The following is a 21,280-nucleotide window of genomic DNA, read 5'->3' as shown; positions in this document are numbered from 1 at the left end:
GCCCACCCCTCACCGGAGCGCCGCCATCGCCATCGACCTCCGCCGCCGTGCTCTGTCCACCGACGATGAGCACCCTCCGGCCTTCAATCCTCCCTCTTGAACCCTCCAACAGGTGCGCCACATCCTCCTCTTGCTCTCTGGCCACTCGACCCTCGCTGCCGGCGATCGCCGTCGCCGGGAATCGGCCAGTCAACCATCTTCTCCCCATCTGACCCGACTCAGGGACTCGATTGCAAGACTTTTAAAACTTCCCGAGGTCCTTTCTGCAAAAGTTCAAATCCTTTTCTTTTTCTTTTTGCAGTGAACTTCAAAAATTCCTATAAAAACGTAGAAAAATCAGAAAAATGTCAAACCAATTTTGTTGTTTTCCTTGTAAATAGTTCTACAAGTTTGATGTTGTGAAGTTTTGCTGAAACTTTGTGTTATTAAACCTAAAAATAGGATTAGAAAATTGCTCTTTTTGTTTATTTAATGTTCAAAAATTCTTTTGCTTGTGAGCCTTGAACTATATGCTCCTCAGAGCATGTCTAGCTTTACAAAAATCTTTCTAAACCCTTTAATAAACTCTAACTTATGCTTTTAAAAATTCCTTTCCTATGCTTTATTTGTCTTTTAAGAAAATAATTAAAACTTTCCTTTTATTTAAATAAAAACCCCTTTTCCATGTTATTTAATGAAGTTTATTGTGTTTACTTTTATTTTATAAACAATTACCCAATAAAGTAAAATTATTAAGATTTATCTTAATGTTTACTTTATTGGTTTTCAATTCTTTATTGAAGGAAAGCTATACTCTAGCACTTCACTAATCTTTAAATATTGCATTGCATATAGAAGCAAACTCATTAGCATACGGAACATACAAGATCATCTAGGAGCCAGGTGGAGATTTCTCTGAAGCTCAAGTTAACACTGTTGAAATAACTGAAGTCCCGAACTCCGATTCGGAAGAACCCCAACACACTGACTCTATAGACACTACTAAAGGCAAGCCCCGGTGCATAATCCTATTATTTTAAATTATGCAACTTATAGTTACTATTTACTTGTGCATTTAAGTTATTGGAGTTGATTGAAAACTTTAGATGCATAATTCTAGGTTCCTATTGATTGAACACTAGAAATAGAGTTCGAATAACTGCTATGCTAATAGGACCCGTAAAAGTCGAGTGATTGCCTTTCACTCGCGAGCTCTATAGGAGTTGATTGTTTACTTTTTGCAATCACTATAAGGACCATGGACAGATTGGGTTACTAGTTTCAATTAGTTTCATGGTGGAAATCCGTCTGTGTTGATAAAATTTTGTTAAGGCCGTAGTGTGTGGTAGTGTTGATTAAGCATTTGAAAGTACTAGCCACATGCCGTAAATATGGTACGCGGCAAGCCTAGTAACCAATCGGCCCAGCAAGTGGACATACACCCCACTCTCTTTTAGGGATAGGATGGATAAAATGAATGAGATGAAAATTATGTTAAGTAGCGCTACAACTACGACTATAAGGGACAAGGTGTGGTGCCCTATAGTCGGGGAGAGTGGCACTGATCCATGAACCAGAATGAAAGGCAAACGGTTGCTTGGGAGTGACTCGCCAGTGCTCCAAGCGTGTGTGTTAGGTTTACCTTGCAAGGATTGAAATTCGGTTCAAACTGTTCCGCCGCTCACGGATATTGAGCCTGCTTAATCTCTTTGCCACATAGAGTAAGAAGTGAAATATTTATGATACTCAATATTGTTGAATGCAATTAATTCTCTACATGTTTGTATAGATAGGTGCAAACCTAGAATGAATAATGAAACTAGAATCTGAAAGCTAAAATGTGAAATTAAGGAACTACTCTGTATTGCTTTTCAGCAAAATAAACTCCAGAGCCTTCACAAACCTTGCATATCTAGTTAAAGGGATGTTATATACCCTTAGTCGGGTAAGCCTTGCTGAGTATTAGTATACTCAGTCTTGCTTGTGACTATGTTTTCAGGAATAACTTTGGAAGACCCCAACACTAGCTTAACTTGGCCTAGTGTTATACCTGCTGGCTGGTCTATGGAATGGGAACCATCTACCAGCTATGGATCGGATGAATGATGTCATGTTTGGGCTTACTATGACATCTACCCTACGACGTATGTGTATAGTCGTCTTTTACACTTAATTTTTGTAAAACCTCTTTAAAGTTCTTAAATTTTTCTAGCTTCAACTCTGATGTAAATTACACCCTTTATCTATGTGATGGAAAATATGGTGGATTGTTGTATCTCTGACTCGCCTTCATGCAGGATGTATACTTGTGTTACGATCCGATATCAAGTGGTTATATCGGGATTCTACCCGAAGGACCAGTGATTATACTAGTTGAGGTGCTTTTAGCTGTTTAGTGAACTCAAACTGGTATAATTCAAACTGGTTCTACCACAGTATGCCCCTCCTCATCCTGCACCTGCCACAGGTGCTCCTTAAGATGTGCCCAATCCACATCCCCGGTCAGTCGCTTGCCCCCGCTAAAAAGCCCTAATCACTGGCTACCCATATGTTGGATCTTTATGCGTGCCAAGACTATCATATCACGGATTCCCATACCCATTCTCTCTCATGGTAGCCAAAGCATTCAAGAATCAATTAAGGTATCATAGGAATGCAAGGAATTCGGTAAACAAATAGGCCATGCAGGTTCATCTCAAACACAGAGTAAAGCAATAGCATTTGTAGCAAGCAATGCCTATTAGGAATTCAAGTCGTAGATGGGCGGGAACCTGAGGGATCCTCGTAGTACTTCTGGGTCTCCTGGTAGTCCTGGTCATCGGTCGTCTCTTCAGCAGTAGGACATATTCATAATTACGTATAAAGACAGTGACTAAAGTACAAGAATGCACAAAACTGATCAAATAATATCCAACTCACAACAAAACCTAGTCTAATGCGTAGAGCATGATTTAGAAGAATTATGAAATTGGTTTCATAATTTTCGGAGCTCCGGTTAATTTATTATGAATTTTTGAAGATTAAACCATTTTCTTGATTTAATAAAAGGTTTTTCAAAAAAAGAAAAACACAAAGCGCGCCACGTGGCAGCCTCTGGGCGAGCCACATGTCATGTTAACGTCAGCATGATGTTAGCACTGCGTTAGCCTCTGCTAACATCATCATGACGTCAGCGTTGACTTAGTCAACATTGACCAAGTCACCGGTCAATGAGTCCTCGTCTAGGTGGGGTCCACATGTCAGCGACACTGGGTAACTGACCAGTGGGTCCCTCATGTCAGATCGGGTAATAAGAAAAAGAAAGGGCACAAAGGGTGACTGGACTCGAAGGAAAGAGGGCCGGCTCAGAGGCCCAACAACGACTCGGCTCATATCAGCTCGGTAAGCAGGCCGGCTTGGTTCTCCGCTCAGCAGGTAGGCTCGGTAAGAAAATAGGCCGGCTCGAGGTCCAGGCGGCTCAACTCGGCTCCGCTTGATTAGACGGGCTGGCTTGGATCAGCAGCTTGGGCTGCGCACTGGGTTCCGGCCCACTTCCTCTTCCCTTCTTCTTTTTCTTCTTTTCCTTCACGTCCTTCTCCTGCTGACAAGCCGAGTCCACATGTCAGTCTCAGCAGGATCCTTTGCGGGTTCCCTCAGATCCGGTGCTGTTTTCATGCTGTGCGAGTTCGTGCGCGCGGTCCTTCGGCGCCGTGGTGGAGCAGTGCAAGTCATCGGCGACACCGATTTGGCTTCTTCATCCTGGGCGAAACGACGGTGAGTGGCGGTGGAGCTCCGACGAGGCCAAGGCAAGGTCAAAGTGGCGGCTTGGCACGGATTTGGATCGCAAGAGCGCGGGTGCTGGCGTGGAAGACCATGACAGCGGCGAGGGTCCTCCTGCGGCAGAGGCGCCGCTTGGCTCTCCTCCGTCTCGGACAGGGCAAGGGAGTGGCGAGGTCAAGAGTGGGGCCAAGGGCAGAGCTCACACACGCAGGGTTCTAGCAGCACAGGTCATCGTGGGGGAACGAACGCGAGCAGGATGGAAACGGCAAGGCGGCTCGGCGGTGGAGCAGAGCCGGGATGGGGTCATAGTGGCGGCCAAAAAGGGCACAGCGCCGGGTGCGTGGACACGCGCTGAGCGCTCAGTGGGTTGCCACTGAGGTGCCGGGATGCGCCACGCTGCGACGAAAGCGTCGGGCCGTAGGAGACGCGCTCACACGCGCGGGTTCCGAGCACTCCTGGACAGCGGCGTGGCCGTTCCGTGCGCGAACCGCCGGCATCACGGGTTTGCGACATGACGCTGCAGCGGGGATTCAACGGCGGGCTACATGGCTTCGAGGCGGTGCGGGCGACGAGCTCCTGCAAGCGTAACCAAGGGCATAGGGTGGACCTGCGGCTCACTACGGTGGGTTCACCGGCCGGTGGATGGTAGCACATGGAGGGATGGGAAAGGTAGGGCGGCGACGGAGACTCACCGGTGGCCTGAGGAAGACGGAGTTGGGGCTGTGACGAGCCGGAGCAGAGATGACTTGGTGCAGTGCAGGGTGCGCGGGGGGCATCGTTGTCATCGTTCGGGCACTCCGGCAACGACGATGGTGGCGTGCTCCTTCCCCTTCCCCGTCCTCTGCTTCCCCTCCTTCTTCTCCCCTCCTCCCCTTCTTCTTGTGGTGGCTGCGAAAAGGGGGTAAATTCCCCGAGGCTAGGGTTTGGCGAAGAGGAGGGCGTGGGCTTTAAGGGGCACTGGGGCTTTAGCTTGCACTCCACGGTGGCACGGATGCCGAGGATTGCCGGACGGGACCTGGCAGGTGCGCGAGGCGATGTGGCGAGCATCGGGCGGCTCCACGCTGAGGTTTGGCGCGTGCGCGCGGTCAGCAAAGTAGCGCGGCACCGGCGGGATTCGCTGCGCGAGGGAGTGGCGGTTCGGCCCATTGTCGTGGAATGGGGGCGGTGCCGTGCACATGAGTGCGCGGGCAAGTGAGGTGAGGGCGGTGTCGTCCGCGTGAAGGAGAAGAACAGGAGAAGGGGTGTGAGGTGGCTGACGGATGGGGCCGAGCTGTTAGTGGCTCGAGCGAGGGAGAGGCGAGGCGGCGTGCTGGGTCGAGCCGCGCGGCGCGCATGCGCGCACGTGGGTGATGGGCTGGGGAGATGGGTTTTGGGCCGTGCGGTGCTGGGCTGGGTAGGTTTAGGGGCTTAGGGAGGTTTGGGCCCTGGTTAGTTGATAGCATTTGATTTTAATTTGAATGGTTGAATTCAAATTAAAATCCACACAATTTGCAAACAAAAATCGATCAAACAAAATTAAACACGGTAGATTCAAAAATATCCAAATAACTCCAAATGCTTCACACTAACATTATAGTCCTTATGTTTAATTTGGTTTTAATTTACTAGGAATTTAGAGAGAATTAGAAGAAAACCTTATATTATTCTAGCTAAAAACATAGTCACACAAAAAGTTTTTGAAAACTCGTATTTTTAGAATTTATAATATTCCGTAAAAATTACGGGATGTTACAAATACTATATGAAATACTATGTAAATTGGATCGACACATGAATATGGATGTAATATATATGTTTACCCTTTCGTACGCATGTATTCTGATTTGGTTTTCAAATTCAAATTCGAAATCAAATATGGAAAAGCTATTTTGCCCGCCTCCAATAAAATTTCTATAGTAGTGATACAAGAGTGGTGCACTCTAGAACCAGCACATTCAGCACCTTGCTCTCACACTCTCTCAAGAGCTAAACCTGTGTGTTAAGGACTAAAGATTTGATCACTAAGCACTTAGATGGCTTGGAAACATTATTGGGTGTGGGTGTGACTTCTAGAAACTCTATCAAGCTTCCAATGACCGGGGTGAGGCGTATATAGTAGCCGTTGTCCAATTTTCTACGTCGGCATCGCTTCATCCAGTGGTGTGGCATCGGTTTAGCCGGTCACTAATGGCTTCAAATTAGCCGTTGCGCACTCCTGACACGCCTGCAGAACCCTCGGTTAAACTGATGGTATGCACCAATACTTCATCAGATCAAACGGTGCTGAAGAAGTTTTCCTCTCCTTCTCTGCAGTGTTGACATCATTGCACTGATGCATTGCTCCGACGCTCGTCGGTTCAACCGGTGATGAAAGATTGAGTCCTACGCGCTTGACATGTTCTCTGGGCAAATAGTATGGTGTATGCACCGACGGCCTTTTGTGCATCGTTACTTTAACTGGTGCCTCTTGAGTTCTTCAATTGATCTTCAAAATGCACTGTTCATTGCACCGATGCCCCTGCGTCGGTTTATCTGAGGACCATATTTGATTTTTCACTATAACTTGGCATCTCTACAGCGAATTGGACATATATCTACGGCGAATTGGACACATCAAATTACATCCATGGAACCTAAAAACGCTTCAAATGTCATCTCACAAACTTGTTAGTCCTATTGATTATGTTGTCACACAATCACTAAAATCACAAAACAATGGCCTAATGGAGCTATGTTTCTTACAAGCTCCAAAGCTAAAAACGAAGACACTCATCAGCAGACTTCACCCGCGCCCAGAGCTGTCAAAGGCGATGCAGACCTTCCTTTAGCCTCCCGAGCAACTTCTCCCTTTCCACCAGGTCCTTCGCCATCTTCATCCTGCTCCAGTTCTGTATAAAACCGGTAATTCTATGAGCAAGTACATTAGGAGAAGACACAAGCTTATTGGAAAACACCCAATCGTTTATGGTTTTCCACAACCCCCCCCCCCCCCCCCCCCCGCAACCCCCGCAAACAGAAAAATAACAATCATATTTTGCGTACGCCTAGGGGTTCCCACAAAACTTGATTGAAAATCCTCCATTGAGACCGGGTTAGCGTCCCAGCCCAGCACGTCCCTGACCCAACTCCAAGCAAACTCAGCTATAGGACATTGAAAGAATAGATGATTGAGATTCTCAGTTGCTCCACACAGTTTACACTCTTTTGGCTCATCCCATTTCCTCTGTTAGATGAACTGCAGTCTGAAGCCTATCATAGAATAGCATCCACAAGAAAATTTGTATATTAAGTGACAGCTTGGTGTTCCACATATCGATCGCTCGCTGATCGCTGCAACCAGGATCCACTATAAACCTGTACAAGGATCGTACTGAAAAGGAGCCCTTGTTGTCGACTTTCCAGACACCCTATCTCTCTGGTTTGAAAGTTGTTGATCGAGGCGCAGCTGAAGCTGTCTCCACTCTGCGCCCTCCAAAGCTCCCAAGTTCCTCCTGAAGCGAAGTTGCCAGTCTCGATCCGCTGCCTCTCCCACCACAACAGGGTGGAGTAACCGTCAGGGCCAGGGAGCAGTGTTGTTCTTCATCTCCTTAACAGCAGCTTCTAACTCCTCTAGAGTGAAAGGCATGGTTAGGAGCACCTTAATTTGTATGATTTAGTCTGATCATGCTGGATAAGCTAGTAAAGGATGTTTAAACCTTAATTTATATGATTTGTGAAAAGAAAGATTAGTGACCTCCTCAAAGAAAAGAAAGTGAGGATCAATGGTGGTCACCCTTGGATAATGAACGATTGACAACATCGTGTGGATGTGATGTATCTCTTGTCTCGTGATGTACAGGTGTAGAATGCAGCATGGCAGTCGACGGCACGTGGTGAAGGTCAGGCGAAAGATTCAGGCTAAATGACCGTGGTGAAGGATGGACGTGAGTAGGCTCGGAGAAGCGAAAAGTTCATGCCGATGGACCAAGACGGTGAATGGTGAATGCGAGTAGGCCTGGACCGAGTAACCCGAGGAGGTCGTGCAGAGCCATAGACGATCCACATGGTGCACGGAAGAGCAAGAGTACATGGTGATAAAGACGGTGTCGGCCAAATCGGTGAGGACGATGGCGAGTCAAGTAGGCAGCCTGTGCGGCGGGCGTGCACGAACGACTCAAAGGCGTCAAGGCTCGGCGGGAGGTCGGACACGCGTCGACATCGACGGTTTGACCTCAAAACAGGGGAGTCAGTGACATCGTGCGACGGCGTGCGAGAGGGTTTGACTGGTTTGGCCTCGAAACCGGAGGAGACTGGTTTGACTGGTTTGGGCCTCAAAACCAGGGACGGACTTAGCGTGGTCATGGTCCGGGCGGAGGGCACGTGGCGCCATCGCGAAACTTGTGTCGAGGCGAAGCGAGGTCGTGAAGGCGGCGTGTCCGTCCGGTGTTTACATAAAAAGTTGGACGAATTTGCCACTGGATGGGCAATTATTGTAATAGCGTAGGGGTATTTCTGTCTTCTGGAGAAGATTTGGAGGATAAGGAGAGAGGGAATGGGCAGCCATCCAACCCGGTTGTAGCAGCACCATCCAAATTAAACCGGTTTAAATGCACTAACCATCATCTTAATACTTAATCCAGTTACTGTGCACTTAAAACGGTGTAACCTGACAGGCTGTCGGATAAAATCCCGATTAAACTACTGTACTCCAGGATCACAATTGCACTTAGACCCGTACGAAGACGAGCACAGGTGATACCAGCACACAGAAGTCTTCAAATTAATTTACAACACCGGTTTTACATAAAAGTCTTAAAATACAAACAACAGAGTTCAAACGCACAGCGGAAGTTTAAAACTGAGTTGAAATACAATACGATAGCTACGACGACGATAAAAGGTGAGCTCCACATCCTGCCCACCGATGTGACGCCAACCTGCCCAATCTTCACGGGGAAGACGGGGCCCACTCGACGGTCCAACCTGGAGGAAGCGGTTGTCCAATCCAGGACGCATAGATCTCCTCGAAGTCCGCCGGGACACAACCTGCTCAGAGGGGTTACAACAACAACCCTGAGTATACTAATACTCAGCAAGGCTTACCCGACTCTGGGTATGCTTAGCCCATTACCTAGACATGCAAAGCTTTTTGGCTCTGAAGTTCTTTTGCTGAAAAGCTGCTAGAAGTGAATCCTTACTTTCAATATTTTAGCTCCATTTAGTATACCAAGTATTACTAAGTTCGCCTATTCATCTAAAACACACATGGTGGAACAGATTATCTTTTAGAACAATAGATACAACATTCCATCGCTACCTTTCAATACTTATTTCACTTCTTACTACGATGTGACGCAGTGACCAAGGTTCACTTAACCGAGAGAGACGGCGAATCGATCCGATTTAACCTTGCAAGGTGGACCTAACTCACACGACACATGTAAGCCCCGCCGGGCCCTGCGCGTCAACTGTTTCCACAGAGAAATTTCGATATTTAACCCTAACTTCGCAGGCCTCACGTGTTCTAACACTACGTTCGCAAGCCTTTCGAAATTTGACATCGTGCCTGCGAAGTGTTTCGAAACAGGGGTTTTTCACCTATTTTCCATTTTCCCTCTATTTCCATTAATCTTTCCCTTTCCCAGCCATCCTAAAAAGACCTATCTACCCTTTGCCTTATACACTTGAATCGATCAGGAGGGATCGAAGCCATCATTCTCCGTACTTCAGACTACAGATCTTACAGCCTTGTTTTTTCAAGTGGACTGATGTTGTTTTCCCCCAAAAAAATTTTGACAGCATATGGCCATAATTTTTTGATTTAGGGATGACAAGTTGCATGATATATATATATATATATATATATATATATATATATATATATATATATATATATAACATACAAATAACACATAAACATTGCAATATATGTAGCATTAGGGGCCTCCTAAATAGCACATAAACACATGGTCACAACATCATCCAGTTCCACAAAAGCAGCCATGAAACATAGTATTGGGGTTCATGGTTTCCCAACAAAACAGCAAGACAAGTTTAGCTAAACATAACAGTTTTGCATGAAGAACATCATTTTTTTGCCTTCCTTGGAGTGATCTTCTTCTTCACAGCTAATTGCTTCCTCCGAAGGGGGGTGACTGCAGTAGTAGGAGTGGGCGCAGTAGTAGTAGGAGAGGTCGTAGCAGTAGTGGCTTCACCTTCCATGGTTAATGCCAGCTGCCTGAAAACAGTAGAGAATTTGCAATGTAGAGATGACAACTCATAGACATGAAATTTTAATCTTATTAATTTGTTAAATATCTGACCTTCGAGTCATAGGACCAGGACTTGTGGTGATAGTAGTTCTCTGTTTGTTGGCACAAGGACTTGTTTGGACTTCCAAGCTTAAAGCAGTTTGGCTACAAAAATCAGGTAACGTGAAGCTATGAAAAAAGTAGAAACAGTAGGGATAAGTCAAGAAAAAATTCAGATATGTATCACCTCCTTGTGACAGGACCATGACTGTTGGTCATAGAAAAAATATGTCCACCAGCTTGCGGTTCAGCAGCATTACTTGTCGCTGCTTGTGCAGGATCAGCAGCATGGTGGACAAGTAATGCTGCTGAACCGCAAGCTGGTGGACATATTTTTTCTATGACCAACAGTCATGGTCCTGTCACAAGGAGGTGATACATATCTGAATTTTTTCTTGACTTATCCCTACTGTTTCTACTTTTTTCATAGCTTCACGTTACCTGATTTTTGTAGCCAAACTGCTTTAAGCTTGGAAGTCCAAACAAGTCCTTGTGCCAACATACAGAGAACTACTATCACCACAAGTCCTGGTCCTATGACTCGAAGGTCAGATATTTAACAAATTAATAAGATTAAAATTTCATGTCTATGAGTTGTCATCTCTACATTGCAAATTCTCTACTGTTTTCAGGCAGCTGGCATTAACCATGGAAGGTGAAGCCACTACTGCTACGACCTCTCCTACTACTACTGCGCCCACTCCTACTACTGCAGTCACCCCCCTTCGGAGGAAGCAATTAGCTGTGAAGAAGAAGATCACTCCAAGGAAGGCAAAAAAATGATGTTCTTCATGCAAAACTGTTATGTTTAGCTAAACTTGTCTTGCTGTTTTGTTGGGAAACCATGAACCCCAATACTATGTTTCATGGCTGCTTTTGTGGAACTGGATGATGTTGTGACCATGTGTTTATGTGCTATTTAGGAGGCCCCTAATGCTACATATATTGCAATGTTTATGTGTTATTTGTATGTTATATATATATATATATATATATATATATATATATATATATATATATATATATATATATATATATATATATATATATATATATATATATCATGCAACTTGTCATCCCTAAATCAAAAAATTATGGCCATATGCTGTCAAAAATTTTTTGGGGGAAAACAACATCAGTCCACTTGAAAAAACAAGGCTGTAAGATCTGTAGTCTGAAGTACGGAGAATGATGGCTTCGATCCCTCCTGATCGATTCAAGTGTATAAGGCAAAGGGTAGATAGGTCTTTTTAGGATGGCTGGGAAAGGGAAAGATTAATGGAAATAGAGGGAAAATGGAAAATAGGTGAAAAACCCCTGTTTCGAAACACTTCGCAGGCACGATGTCAAATTTCGAAAGGCTTGCGAACGTAGTGTTAGAACACGTGAGGCCTGCGAAGTTAGGGTTAAATATCGAAATTTCTCGTTTCCACATTACCACGGCATCTGAACTACGCCTGCTAAAACCCAGGTGATGGGCCCCTCGCGGTGAACTCCCGGAGAACCCGGAGGCGGCATCCTATCCAACACCCGCCAACTCCCACGCCCAGCGTAGCATGGCGGAATTCAAATCACCGCTGTAATGTGGGACACAGCTTACCGGTTTCGACTACCTCCTACTTCCGGTATGTGGTTAGTACTGTTCAAACTCGGTCATCAGGGCCAACAACGGTACGGTCCTCAATCGACACAGGCGGGAGTTCATTTTCTCATCTATTCCAACTCATTCCCGCCCGGTCTCCAATTCTTTTTACTCATCAACGCACTTCCAAGCCAAAGCTAAGGGATCAAGATCCTAAACTCGCGAGTGACCTGTGGCCGGCGATGCGGCCTGGCACCGCGGCGGCGGCGGCGTGCTAGCCGGCCGCGGCTTGCCGGCGGCGCGGCGCGGCTCGCCCGCGGCCCAAGCGGCCAGGGGAGGCCGGAGCCCGCGGCGGCGCGCTAGGGCACGCGCGCAGCGTGGCTCGCGGCGGCGCAGGGGCTGGGCGGCGGCGGCGCGCGGCCGTTCCGGCGGCGGCTTGCGGCGGCCGTGGGGTGGGGCGGCGTGAGCCTCAGGGAGGCCAAGAGGCCTAGGGGCGCGCGGTAGGGGGCCGCGGGCTGGAGCAGGGAGCTCCGGCGGCACGCGCGGGCGGCGCTCAGCGCATCCGCGACGGCGCGGCGGCACTGCGGAGGCGGTGGCGTGGGATTCGGCCGGGGAAAGGGTCAAGAAGGGAGAGGAGAGCGCGGTGGAGCTCACCAGGGGCTCGATTTGGGCGGAGAAGACCTCGGAGAGGGAGCTCGACGGCGCGGAGTGGAGTTCGGGGCGACGGCAATGGCGGACGGAGTTCTGCAGCTCGATTTCGGCCGGGGTAGAGCACGGCCGCGCTCGTGGAGAGATGGACGAGCTTCGGGGCGAGGTGTAGTGGGTTGGAGCGCGATGAATCGAAGCGGGGCGGCGAGCCGTGGCCGGTGGAACGTCGACGGCGAGCTCTGCTCGCTTCCGCTCGCTGCTCCGAGGAAGGAGAAGGGAAAAACGGAACGGGACAGGAACCTTCGAGGCGTTCGCGAGGATAAGGGCGCCGACGCCGAGGTCGGGCGCGATTGCCGACGCGTGGAGGCGGCGCCGACGAGCACAGTCGCCGGTATGGCCGGCGAGCTTCACAGCGACGAGCACAGTGGAGACACTATTTCTTCGTTTAAATGATTTTTGCCCGAGTTTGACCAGTTAAAACTCAAATTTTCATATAGAAACTTGAAATTTGGCCAAAATAAAAGTTGTAGAGAATTAAAAGATCTACAACTTTTGTTTTGGGCAGAAGTTGATTTGGAGCTCGGAACAAGGACAAAAACGAGATCAAACACGGCTAAAGCAAAGATTACTATGCGAACCCGATTAACGCTAACGACGAACTCGAGTCCGCGATTAGCGAATTAATTCGTGATTAGCGAGACGATTAACACAGGGGTGTTACACCGGTCGACAAGTTTCAGTCGCTCCCTCTTTCTCCCTCTTAGTTTCTGTCTTTTCTTTGCCCTCCTTCTCCACCTAAGATTAAGGATTGAGATAATTTTTTTGAGCTTATGAGAAAGGAGGCTCTTCGCTCCCAGTGCCCTCCGAGCTTTTGATTTGGAGTCGATCTCTTCTCACGTTGTTGGATTTTATTTGTTCAGTTTGTTTTGTGGCAGGAATTTGATTTTGCCTTTTTGTGTTTTTGCGCTTTGTCAGGATACCGCCGGCGGCGGTGTGCTGTACGCCGGGGCGTCGGCTCGGTCGGCCGGTGCGGCTCCGTGTGCAGCTACCGGCGGTGACAGGTGCTGTGGCCGGAGTGGCCCCGCGCGGCCAGAGGGCCGGTTCGGCAAGCTCGGCGGCCGTCGGGCGGATCCAGACTGGATCAGGCAGCCAGCGCTGTCGCGCAGGTGCTGCAGAGCAGCGGCAACGGCGGCGCGCGCAGCGAGGCAAGCGCACGCGCGGCGGCGGCGCGCGTGCTTGCAACAGCCAGCGCACGCGAGGAGCCAGCGGCGGCTCTGCTCGCTGCCAGCAGCGCAAGGCGACGCACTGCAGTGGGCTGCAGCGGCCCACAGGCGGCCCAGTCCAGCGAGCCAGCCCAGCCGCAGATCGGCCAGCAGGCCAGTGCACGGGCGCGAGGCCCAACAGCAGCTCAGGCGGGTGGCCATTGAGGCAGCCTAGCAGGCTGGTGGATGGCACAAGGCCCACGTGCGAGGAGAACACAGTGAGCTCGTTTGATCTGCTTTCTTTTCTCCTCTCACATTAATTTATTTCCTGCTCGTCTGTTTAAGCTAATTATTTAGCTCTTGCTCTTACTATTGTCTCGTGGAAATATTCTTGCTTAATTGAATTATATTAATTAGTATTTCATACTGCTAATTGGTTCTTAGATCTGTGCATGCTTGATCAAAGAGAGCTTTAGTTCTTTTGTGGTGATTAGTGTTAATCTTTTTGACGAGCCTCTTGATCAGCTTTGTGTTAAGCTTTTCTTCCACCTATTTTGAGCTGTGCTATTCATTGATAATCATTGCATGCTTAGTTAAGTAAATGCTTTTTGGCACTTGATAATTGTTGCTTCCGCTTTGCGTTGCATCTTGCTCGAGTAAATTGCTTTTCACTTGCTTCCGCTTTGTGTCGAGCTTTTCCTAACCGTTCCTAGAGTGAACTTATCATGTGTTGGCTAGTGTCACCTTAGCGGTTAAAAGATAGGTGCATCGAGATTGAATTCGGAACATAAGCTTTATTCTCTTGGAGAACTTTTAAAGGCTTCCATTCACTCCTTCTCTGGTCGCCTGTTCGGTCCTTCAGAAAGATTAGTGACCTGAAAACGACAAGATGGAAACGTGCATACCAGATAGGAAGGAACTGATGTGCCGCAAGATTGTCAAAAGTTGTTTTCCTGAATCAAGCATAATGTAAGTATTCAACGATCCAGAATCCATTAAAGTGCATACCATTCAGATTGCGAAGCCCCTTTGAAAGAGACATTCAGGAATATTGTCTAACCTTCTTTTCAGCCTTTCAAACTTGAACCTTCACAAATCCATGCGCCAAACATTCGGAATTGAAGAGCAATTTGCTTCTTCAACAAAAGTGCCATGTTACCACGGATAGGTTCTTTTTTCTGAAACAGTCAGGAACTTTGTCTGCGTCGTTTCCTGCATTTCAAGTCTGAAATGCCCAGGTCTTTCTGCCCAAAATCCGAAACAAGCTGTATGTTATGACTTATGACTGACAGACAAAGAGGTCCAACCATGGTTTCTTGCTCTCCATACTTAATATCGATCACTTAATATATAATTCCAGCAGTGTGAATGAGAATTACGCGCCAGGCTGAAATTTAGGTTCCATACTGCTAAAGTACATACACTGCTAAAGATCAAACAACTGGCCATGATTCCATGGTCGATTCATTCTTATGCAAATCCCAGCTTCTGGAAAAGCTGTTCATTTCCTTTGCAGCCCTACGGACCAATTTGCTCATTTTCTAGGGTGCGCAGGACATGAGAGCATCCCTTTATCCTATTTGTCAGAAAACGAGATTATAGGGTAAAAAAGGGATTCGCTACAGACATGTATATGGTTCATCTCGTATGCTATACTAGCACATATTTCAAAAATCTAATTGTATCAAATTAATATATATACAAATGTGGATACTCTTTCGTGAGATTGAATATGTGATGAACTGGGCGTTGGCTTTGTCCATTCATGAGCAAGCTCCCGGGCTCGCATTCGGGTGCCCAATTCGTGCCGTGGTTGGATGCGCTTGTGTGTCACACTACCCCTCTATATAATATGGATAAAGCGGAAGTATGACACATAAGTTAACTCAATCTCAACAAAAATGCTTAGGCAGGGAGAAAGGTAAAAGTAGGGATGGTAACGGATCATGGGCCCAGTGATCTCTTCACAATCCATTTTGGCCCTTATATATTTTCATATCAAAATTGTACAGGATTAGATCCCGAACTTTAGATTATCTAAGTCAAATTTTAAGGCCCTTTACCACCCCTAGGTAAAAGAGAACAAGTAGGGACTTATGTACTAATTAGGTAATTTAGATACATTTAGGAGGTTGCTTTAGATTTTTTTTTATATACGGGCATAGGTGGGTAAGTTAGGATGAGTCTCCGCTGACTTAAGTCAGCGGGACTCGGGCCGCTGACGTGTGGGCTCCACGTGAGCGTGGCCCACACGTTAGCCACAGTGTCCCGCTGACTTAAAGTCAGCGGATCCGGTTCCGGTAAGTTAAATCATATTTATAGTTACTTTAGGTTTTATTTCGATAATGATAGATATGAGCAATTTAGCTTTAGATTTAAGAGTTACATGAGACTATTTTTTATAGTAGCAAAGGCGTTTATTTTTCTAACAACATATAATTGATCCAATGGAAATGAATTCTCGATGATGATTAGAAATTAGAATTTAGCGAATTGATGCCTAGGATTTTCTTTGTGAGAATTTATATTTTCCTCTTTTTATAGCTTGTTTCTATGGAAACTTGAAAAAGCCGTCTCTAATCAGTAATATTAATGATTTAGTGCAGTTAATTTTTTTCTATTATTACGTGTTTCTAGAATATTTAGTGATGTTATAACTTTAAACTTGCGCTTCATACGTTTATGTTTAACTTTTTAGAATATTTAGTGATGTTGGAATTTTATTATAATTGTTTATTCAAAATTATAGAATTATTTTAAACAAAGATAAAAAAAACTTTACGTCACTTATCCCTTTTGTGCTAAAACTTGTCTTAATCGTAACTCAAATTGGGGTCCAGACACCTACTATCACCATATTATTTGATAAAAGTCTGCAACACAGATTTGATGCCAATCAATTATATTCTTAGCAAACATTAGATTTCGCATTGGTATCTGATATCCCACAAAACACATAGCCGAGCTTTCCTATCAGATTAGTTTCATTAGTGAACATCACTACCTGGGCGTGGTGTAAACTTTTCTCACATCTTCCTGCCCAACCAATGTTTTTTTACCGGTTGTTGTTGTCCTAAGAGCAACTTTAGTAGTAGGGCTGTTAAATTTGGGTGAGCAAATGCTCATTTAGAAGTCCATTTCTAAATTTTACTCACCCAAATATAGGCCTTCACTCCAGCAGGCTGAGTAAATTGGGCTTCCAACAGTTGGCTGCCTAAATAGAAGGCCACCAAATTGGAGGGGTGGTGGAGAAATTTGGAAGGCCTAATAAAATGGCAGCCCATTTGCTCCCTCTGCTGGAGATTGATTTTTTATGTCCATTGACTAAATTTTTATATGGCAGATTATTTGCTCTCTCTACTGGAGTTGCTCTTAGTAATAAATATTAGATATGGGTGTTTTACTGAAAAAGCAGAGTATGAGGCAGATCTGAGAAACGCCGTTGAAATCAAAAGGTATGTATTTCTTCTGTTACCAAATACTACAGTAGTAATTAACATAGAACAAATGAAACAATGATCATATATACAGTATGCATGCCTAGAAAGATTTCATATGAAAATTTTTTTAGAAAAAACCAGTGCCGTGACATCCTACAGATGCCTAGAAGAATGGGATTTCCTCGTCGCCACGATCTCATGGAGCGGCCGGTCTGGCACGGGGATGAACTTGACCGCCCATCCAATCGGCCACGACATGGCTGCGATGGCGACGCAGACACCCCACTGCGCCACGCCAAGCCTCTGGGTGCCGGCGAACCTCGTGAGCAGCTCCACCATCACCACCTGCATGGCGATGGTCACGGCGATGATGCCCAGGAACATCCTGTTCCGGAGCACGCCGGCGAAGACGTTCTTCCTCTCGATCTCCCGGGCGTTGAACTCGTTGAACACCTGGCAGAGCACGAAGGCGTTGAAGATCATGGTGCCGTTGGCCTTCTCACCGACGCCGAAGATGTGGCGGCCGCGGTACTGGAGGGCGAGCAGCACGGCCACCTGGAACGCGGCCTGCGCGGCGAGGTTGCGCCACATGGCGTTGCTGATGAGCGGCGCCGTGCGGCCGATGGGCGGGCGCCGCATGAGCGCCTTGGTGGGCTTGTCCGTGGCCAGCGCCAGCGCTCCCATGGTGTCCATGATCAGGTTCACCCACAGCAGCTGCACCGTCGTCAGCGGCATCTTGCCGGAGGTCAGCGCCGACACGAAGTTGATGATGAGCGCCGCGACGTTGACGGTCAGCTGGAACTGGATGAACTTCTGGATGTTGTTGAAGACGCAGCGGCCCCACCGCGTGGCCGTCACCACCGTGTTGAAGTTGTCGTTCATGATCACGATGTCGGAGCTCTCCTTGGCGACCTCGGTGCCCTGGATGCCCATGGACAGCCCGACGTCGGCCTCCTTGAGCGCCGGCGCGTCGTTGGTGCCGTCGCCGGTGACCGCCACCACGTGGCCCCTCTGCTTCAGGCGCTGGACCAGCACCAGCTTGTCCATGGGCAGCGACCGCGCCATCACGCGGATGCGGTCCACCATCTCCAGCTGCTCCTCCGGCGACATGGCGCGGAACTCGTGCCCCTCGATCACAACACCGTCGCGATCGTCTTTGTCCGGGATGATGCCGCACTCCTTGGCGATGGCACGGGCCGTGAGAACGTTGTCACCGGTGACCATCTTGACCGCGACACCCGCCTTCGTGCAGGCCTCAATGGCGGTCCTCACCTCTGGACGGCAGGGATCCTTCAAGCCGACGAAGCCCAGCAATGTCAGGCCCTCGTCATCGATCCTGGAGTACTCTCCGTCGACCTGCTTGTAGGCGAACGCGATGCACCGAAGGCTGCCTGCCGCCATGTCGCTGATAACCTTCTCGAGGTTCCTCCTCCGCTCGCCGCCGAGCTGGCGCGCCGCGCCGTCCGTGCCGACGTACGCCGAGCAGCTCGCCAGGACCATCTCCGCGGCGCCTTTCCAGTGCGCGGTCACCGCGCCGGTGGCGTTGTCCCTGACCAGCACGCCGCTGCGCTTCTTGTCTGAGTTGAAGGCCTCGACGCGCAGAACCTTGCAGCTCCGCTTCAGCGCGTCAGCGTCCATGCCGAGCTCCGTCACGGCCCACGACAGCAGCGCCTTCTCCGTCGGGCTCCCAGAGATCTCCGGCGGCGAAACGTTGTCCGGCTTGTACACGCTGCCCGTGGTGTTGAGCCCCGCCCCCTGGCACAGCAAGCTGACGACGACGCCGTTGACCGCTGTCGCCGCCCTGGGCCGGTCGGTGCCGACCCAGAACTCGGTGACCTTCATCTGGTTCAGCGTGAGCGTCCCCGTCTTGTCGGTGCAGATGGCGGTGACGGAGCCCATGGTCTCGCACGCCGAGAGCGTGCGCACCAGCGCGTGCTCCTTGACCATGCGCTTCATTGAGAATGCCAGCGTCAGGGTGACGGCGAGCGGGAGGCCCTCCGGGATGGCGACGACGATGATGGTCACCGCCTGCTGGAAGATCCCGACGAGCGCGCTGAAGACGGTGTTGAAGGTGACGTGCTGCTTGTCGAACAGGGGCTTGCCCTGCTCGTCCCGGGTGCTTCCTGTGAAGTGCCGCGCGGTGAGCACGGCGAAGACGAGCACTGCCACGGCGACGCCGACCTTGCCGATGCTGGAGGTGAGGCCCTCGAGGCGCTCCTGGAGCGGCGTCGGCTCGGTCTTCTCCCTGGTGATGCTGCTCATCATCTCGCCCCACGTGGTGTCCGTGCCGACGGCCGTGACGACCATCAGGCCGTAGCCGTCGATGACCTTTACGCCGGAGGCCAGGAAGGGGCTCTCGTCGGCGTCGACGTGCACTGGGTGGGGCTCGCCGGTCATGCTGGACTCGTCCACCTGCAGCGCGTGCCCCTCCAGGAACACGCCGTCGGCCGGCACGACGTCGCCGATCTTGAGCAGCGCGACATCGCCCACGACGACGTCGAAGATGGAGACCTCCTGCCTCCGCCCGCCGCGCACGACGGTGACCGCGATGTCGTCGGACTCGCTGGCGAGCCTGTCGAACCTCTTGGCCTGGCCGTGGTTGCTGACCGCGGACACCGCCGCGACGAGGAAGACGGCGAGGAAGATGCTGACGCCGTCGTACCAGCCGTCCTTGAGGCCGTGCTCCTTGATGCCGAATCCCAGCGACACGGCGGCGCAGACGAGCAGCACGATGAGGAAGACGTCGCTGAGCGCGTCCCGCACGTGGCGCCAGAACCCCTTGGGCTTCCGCCGCGGGTGCGTGTTGGCGCCGAACGCCTCGCGGCGGCGGCGCACGTCGGCCTCGTCGCCGCGGATGCCGGCCTCCGCGCCGGACGCCAGCGCCGCGGCGATCCCGGCGCCGCCGCCGAGGCGGCGGAAGCAGCCGAGGCGCTTCTCCTTGACCAGGCCCTGGAAGTCCTCATCGCCGCGCGCGACAGAGAATTCCGCGAGCGCGGCGTCGGCGGGCTTGGACGTGCCGGCGGCGTCAGCGTCTTCGTCGTCGTGGATCTTGATGGTGACGTAGGAGCCCGTGCGGCGCAGGATGTCGGCGGACAGGAACGCGAGGCGGGCCAGCCTGTGGCAGGACCGGATGACGTTACCGGCCTTCCTCCACTTCTTCATCCACCGCATGGGATCCGCCGTGGACCTGCCCACGGCGATCAGGTAGTCGGCGGCGCAGTCCATGCTTGCCACACCAATCGAACCCCGCCGCGGAAGCGAAGACGACTCCGATTCGAAGAACAAAAACAAGGAAAACACTCGACAGCAGGAGAAGCAGAAGAATCAGCCGAGAATTCGATCAAGGATGAGCGCCCCCGGCTTCACACAAGACGATCTATCCAGTGTGTGTGAACGCAGACTCGCAGAGGGTGCACGTACGGAGGGGAGAGGCTGAATGGCGGCGGCCGGCAAGCCAAACAGGCAATGGCTGACGACGGTGATCCCGGCGCGTTGTTGGATTCAACCAATGCTGACACCTAATGAACAGGTGATGTGGTAGATGAAGACGAGGGGCGAGGACATCTCCCTTATATCGATATCGGAGGCGGCCGGGAAGCTGCCAGGAAGCCGCCAGAGTTAGCTTCAGGAGGCCGCGCCGGTTTGTGCCGTTTCAGACTTTCAGCTGGGCTCCGCTCATCGATCGGGGGAAACAAGAAGGAAGCTTCGGGTCCGTTCGAACTGAATGGCCAAGATATTCGAACTGAATTTTGCCGAAATTGGGGAGCTGGGGACGCAGAGTTCGCGTCGCCCGCAAGGCTGCGAACAAACTTAGCTGGACGAAGGTGCCGGGAAACTAAACCCAAACCCAGACCCAGACCCAGATGATTTACAGCCGTAATAACCGGCTGCACAACTGATTGCAGTTGGTTGGTGGATGGTAATTACATTGCCAAGTAGTAATTAGTTGCGCCGCCGCTCGGCCGCGCCATGGCTGGACGAGCGATCGTCTCGTCGGAGGCCGGCGCAGGACGCGAGCGCGGCGCATGACGTGCGTACGGACGGAGGGGACGCCAGGTGTGTGGCGCGCACGTCCCCGGCCGGCCGCCGCCCGCTCAGAGCTGTCGATCGCGTACGCCAGGAATCTGGACTTGTTCGCCTCCCGCGCTTAGTTGCTGCCATCTGTAACTAATAGTTAGTACAAAAGTAGGACGGCATGGATCAAGCAGTTGTTCGACACAAATTGTTACAATGAAATGTCATTGTTCGTGTCGTGTCGATCTGGTGACCGGTACATTGACTACTGATTATTGGAATCGAGCATGATCAAAATGTATAGTAGCAAAAGTTGCAGCTAGTACATTGAGTCTGCTTTTGGATGAGATTGTCTACACGGGCCATTTTCAAAAGCTAAACAAAAAA

At 49.7% G+C, this 21,280-nt stretch overlaps 1 protein-coding gene and 2 long non-coding RNA genes across 3 annotated transcripts; 2 read left to right on the top strand and 1 right to left on the bottom strand.

Moving 5' to 3' along the window:
- The first annotated feature begins 10,322 nt into the window (after positions 1 to 10,322).
- LOC120648643 lies at positions 10,323 to 10,892 on the top strand. Its single transcript, XR_005665021.1, has 3 exons — positions 10,323 to 10,379; positions 10,462 to 10,554; positions 10,640 to 10,892. It is a non-coding gene; the product is annotated as an uncharacterized LOC120648643 (long non-coding RNA).
- A 2,179-nt stretch (positions 10,893 to 13,071) lies between these two features.
- Positions 13,072 to 14,745, top strand: LOC120651039. Its single transcript, XR_005665905.1, has 2 exons — positions 13,072 to 14,408; positions 14,511 to 14,745. It is a non-coding gene; the product is annotated as an uncharacterized LOC120651039 (long non-coding RNA).
- A 2,136-nt stretch (positions 14,746 to 16,881) lies between these two features.
- On the bottom strand, positions 16,882 to 20,595 carry LOC120651038 (calcium-transporting ATPase 7, plasma membrane-type-like). Its single transcript, XM_039928370.1, has one exon. It carries the CDS (start codon positions 20,102 to 20,104, stop codon positions 17,033 to 17,035), a length of 3,072 nt encoding a protein of 1,023 aa, XP_039784304.1. The 5' UTR covers positions 20,105 to 20,595; the 3' UTR covers positions 16,882 to 17,032.
- Positions 20,596 to 21,280: the final 685 nt, after the last annotated feature.

Source organism: Panicum virgatum, chromosome 9K (assembly GCF_016808335.1).
Source record: "Panicum virgatum strain AP13 chromosome 9K, P.virgatum_v5, whole genome shotgun sequence".
In the NCBI taxonomy this organism is placed as follows: domain Eukaryota; kingdom Viridiplantae; phylum Streptophyta; class Magnoliopsida; order Poales; family Poaceae; genus Panicum; species Panicum virgatum.
This window is presented reverse-complemented; position numbering and strand designations above follow the sequence as displayed.

What these genes read in the sequence shown, in the direction of transcription:
- LOC120651038 (XM_039928370.1), bottom strand. Translation starts at nt 20,104, where the DNA reads ATGGACTGCGCCGCCGACTACCTGATCGCCGTGGGCAGGTCCACGGCG.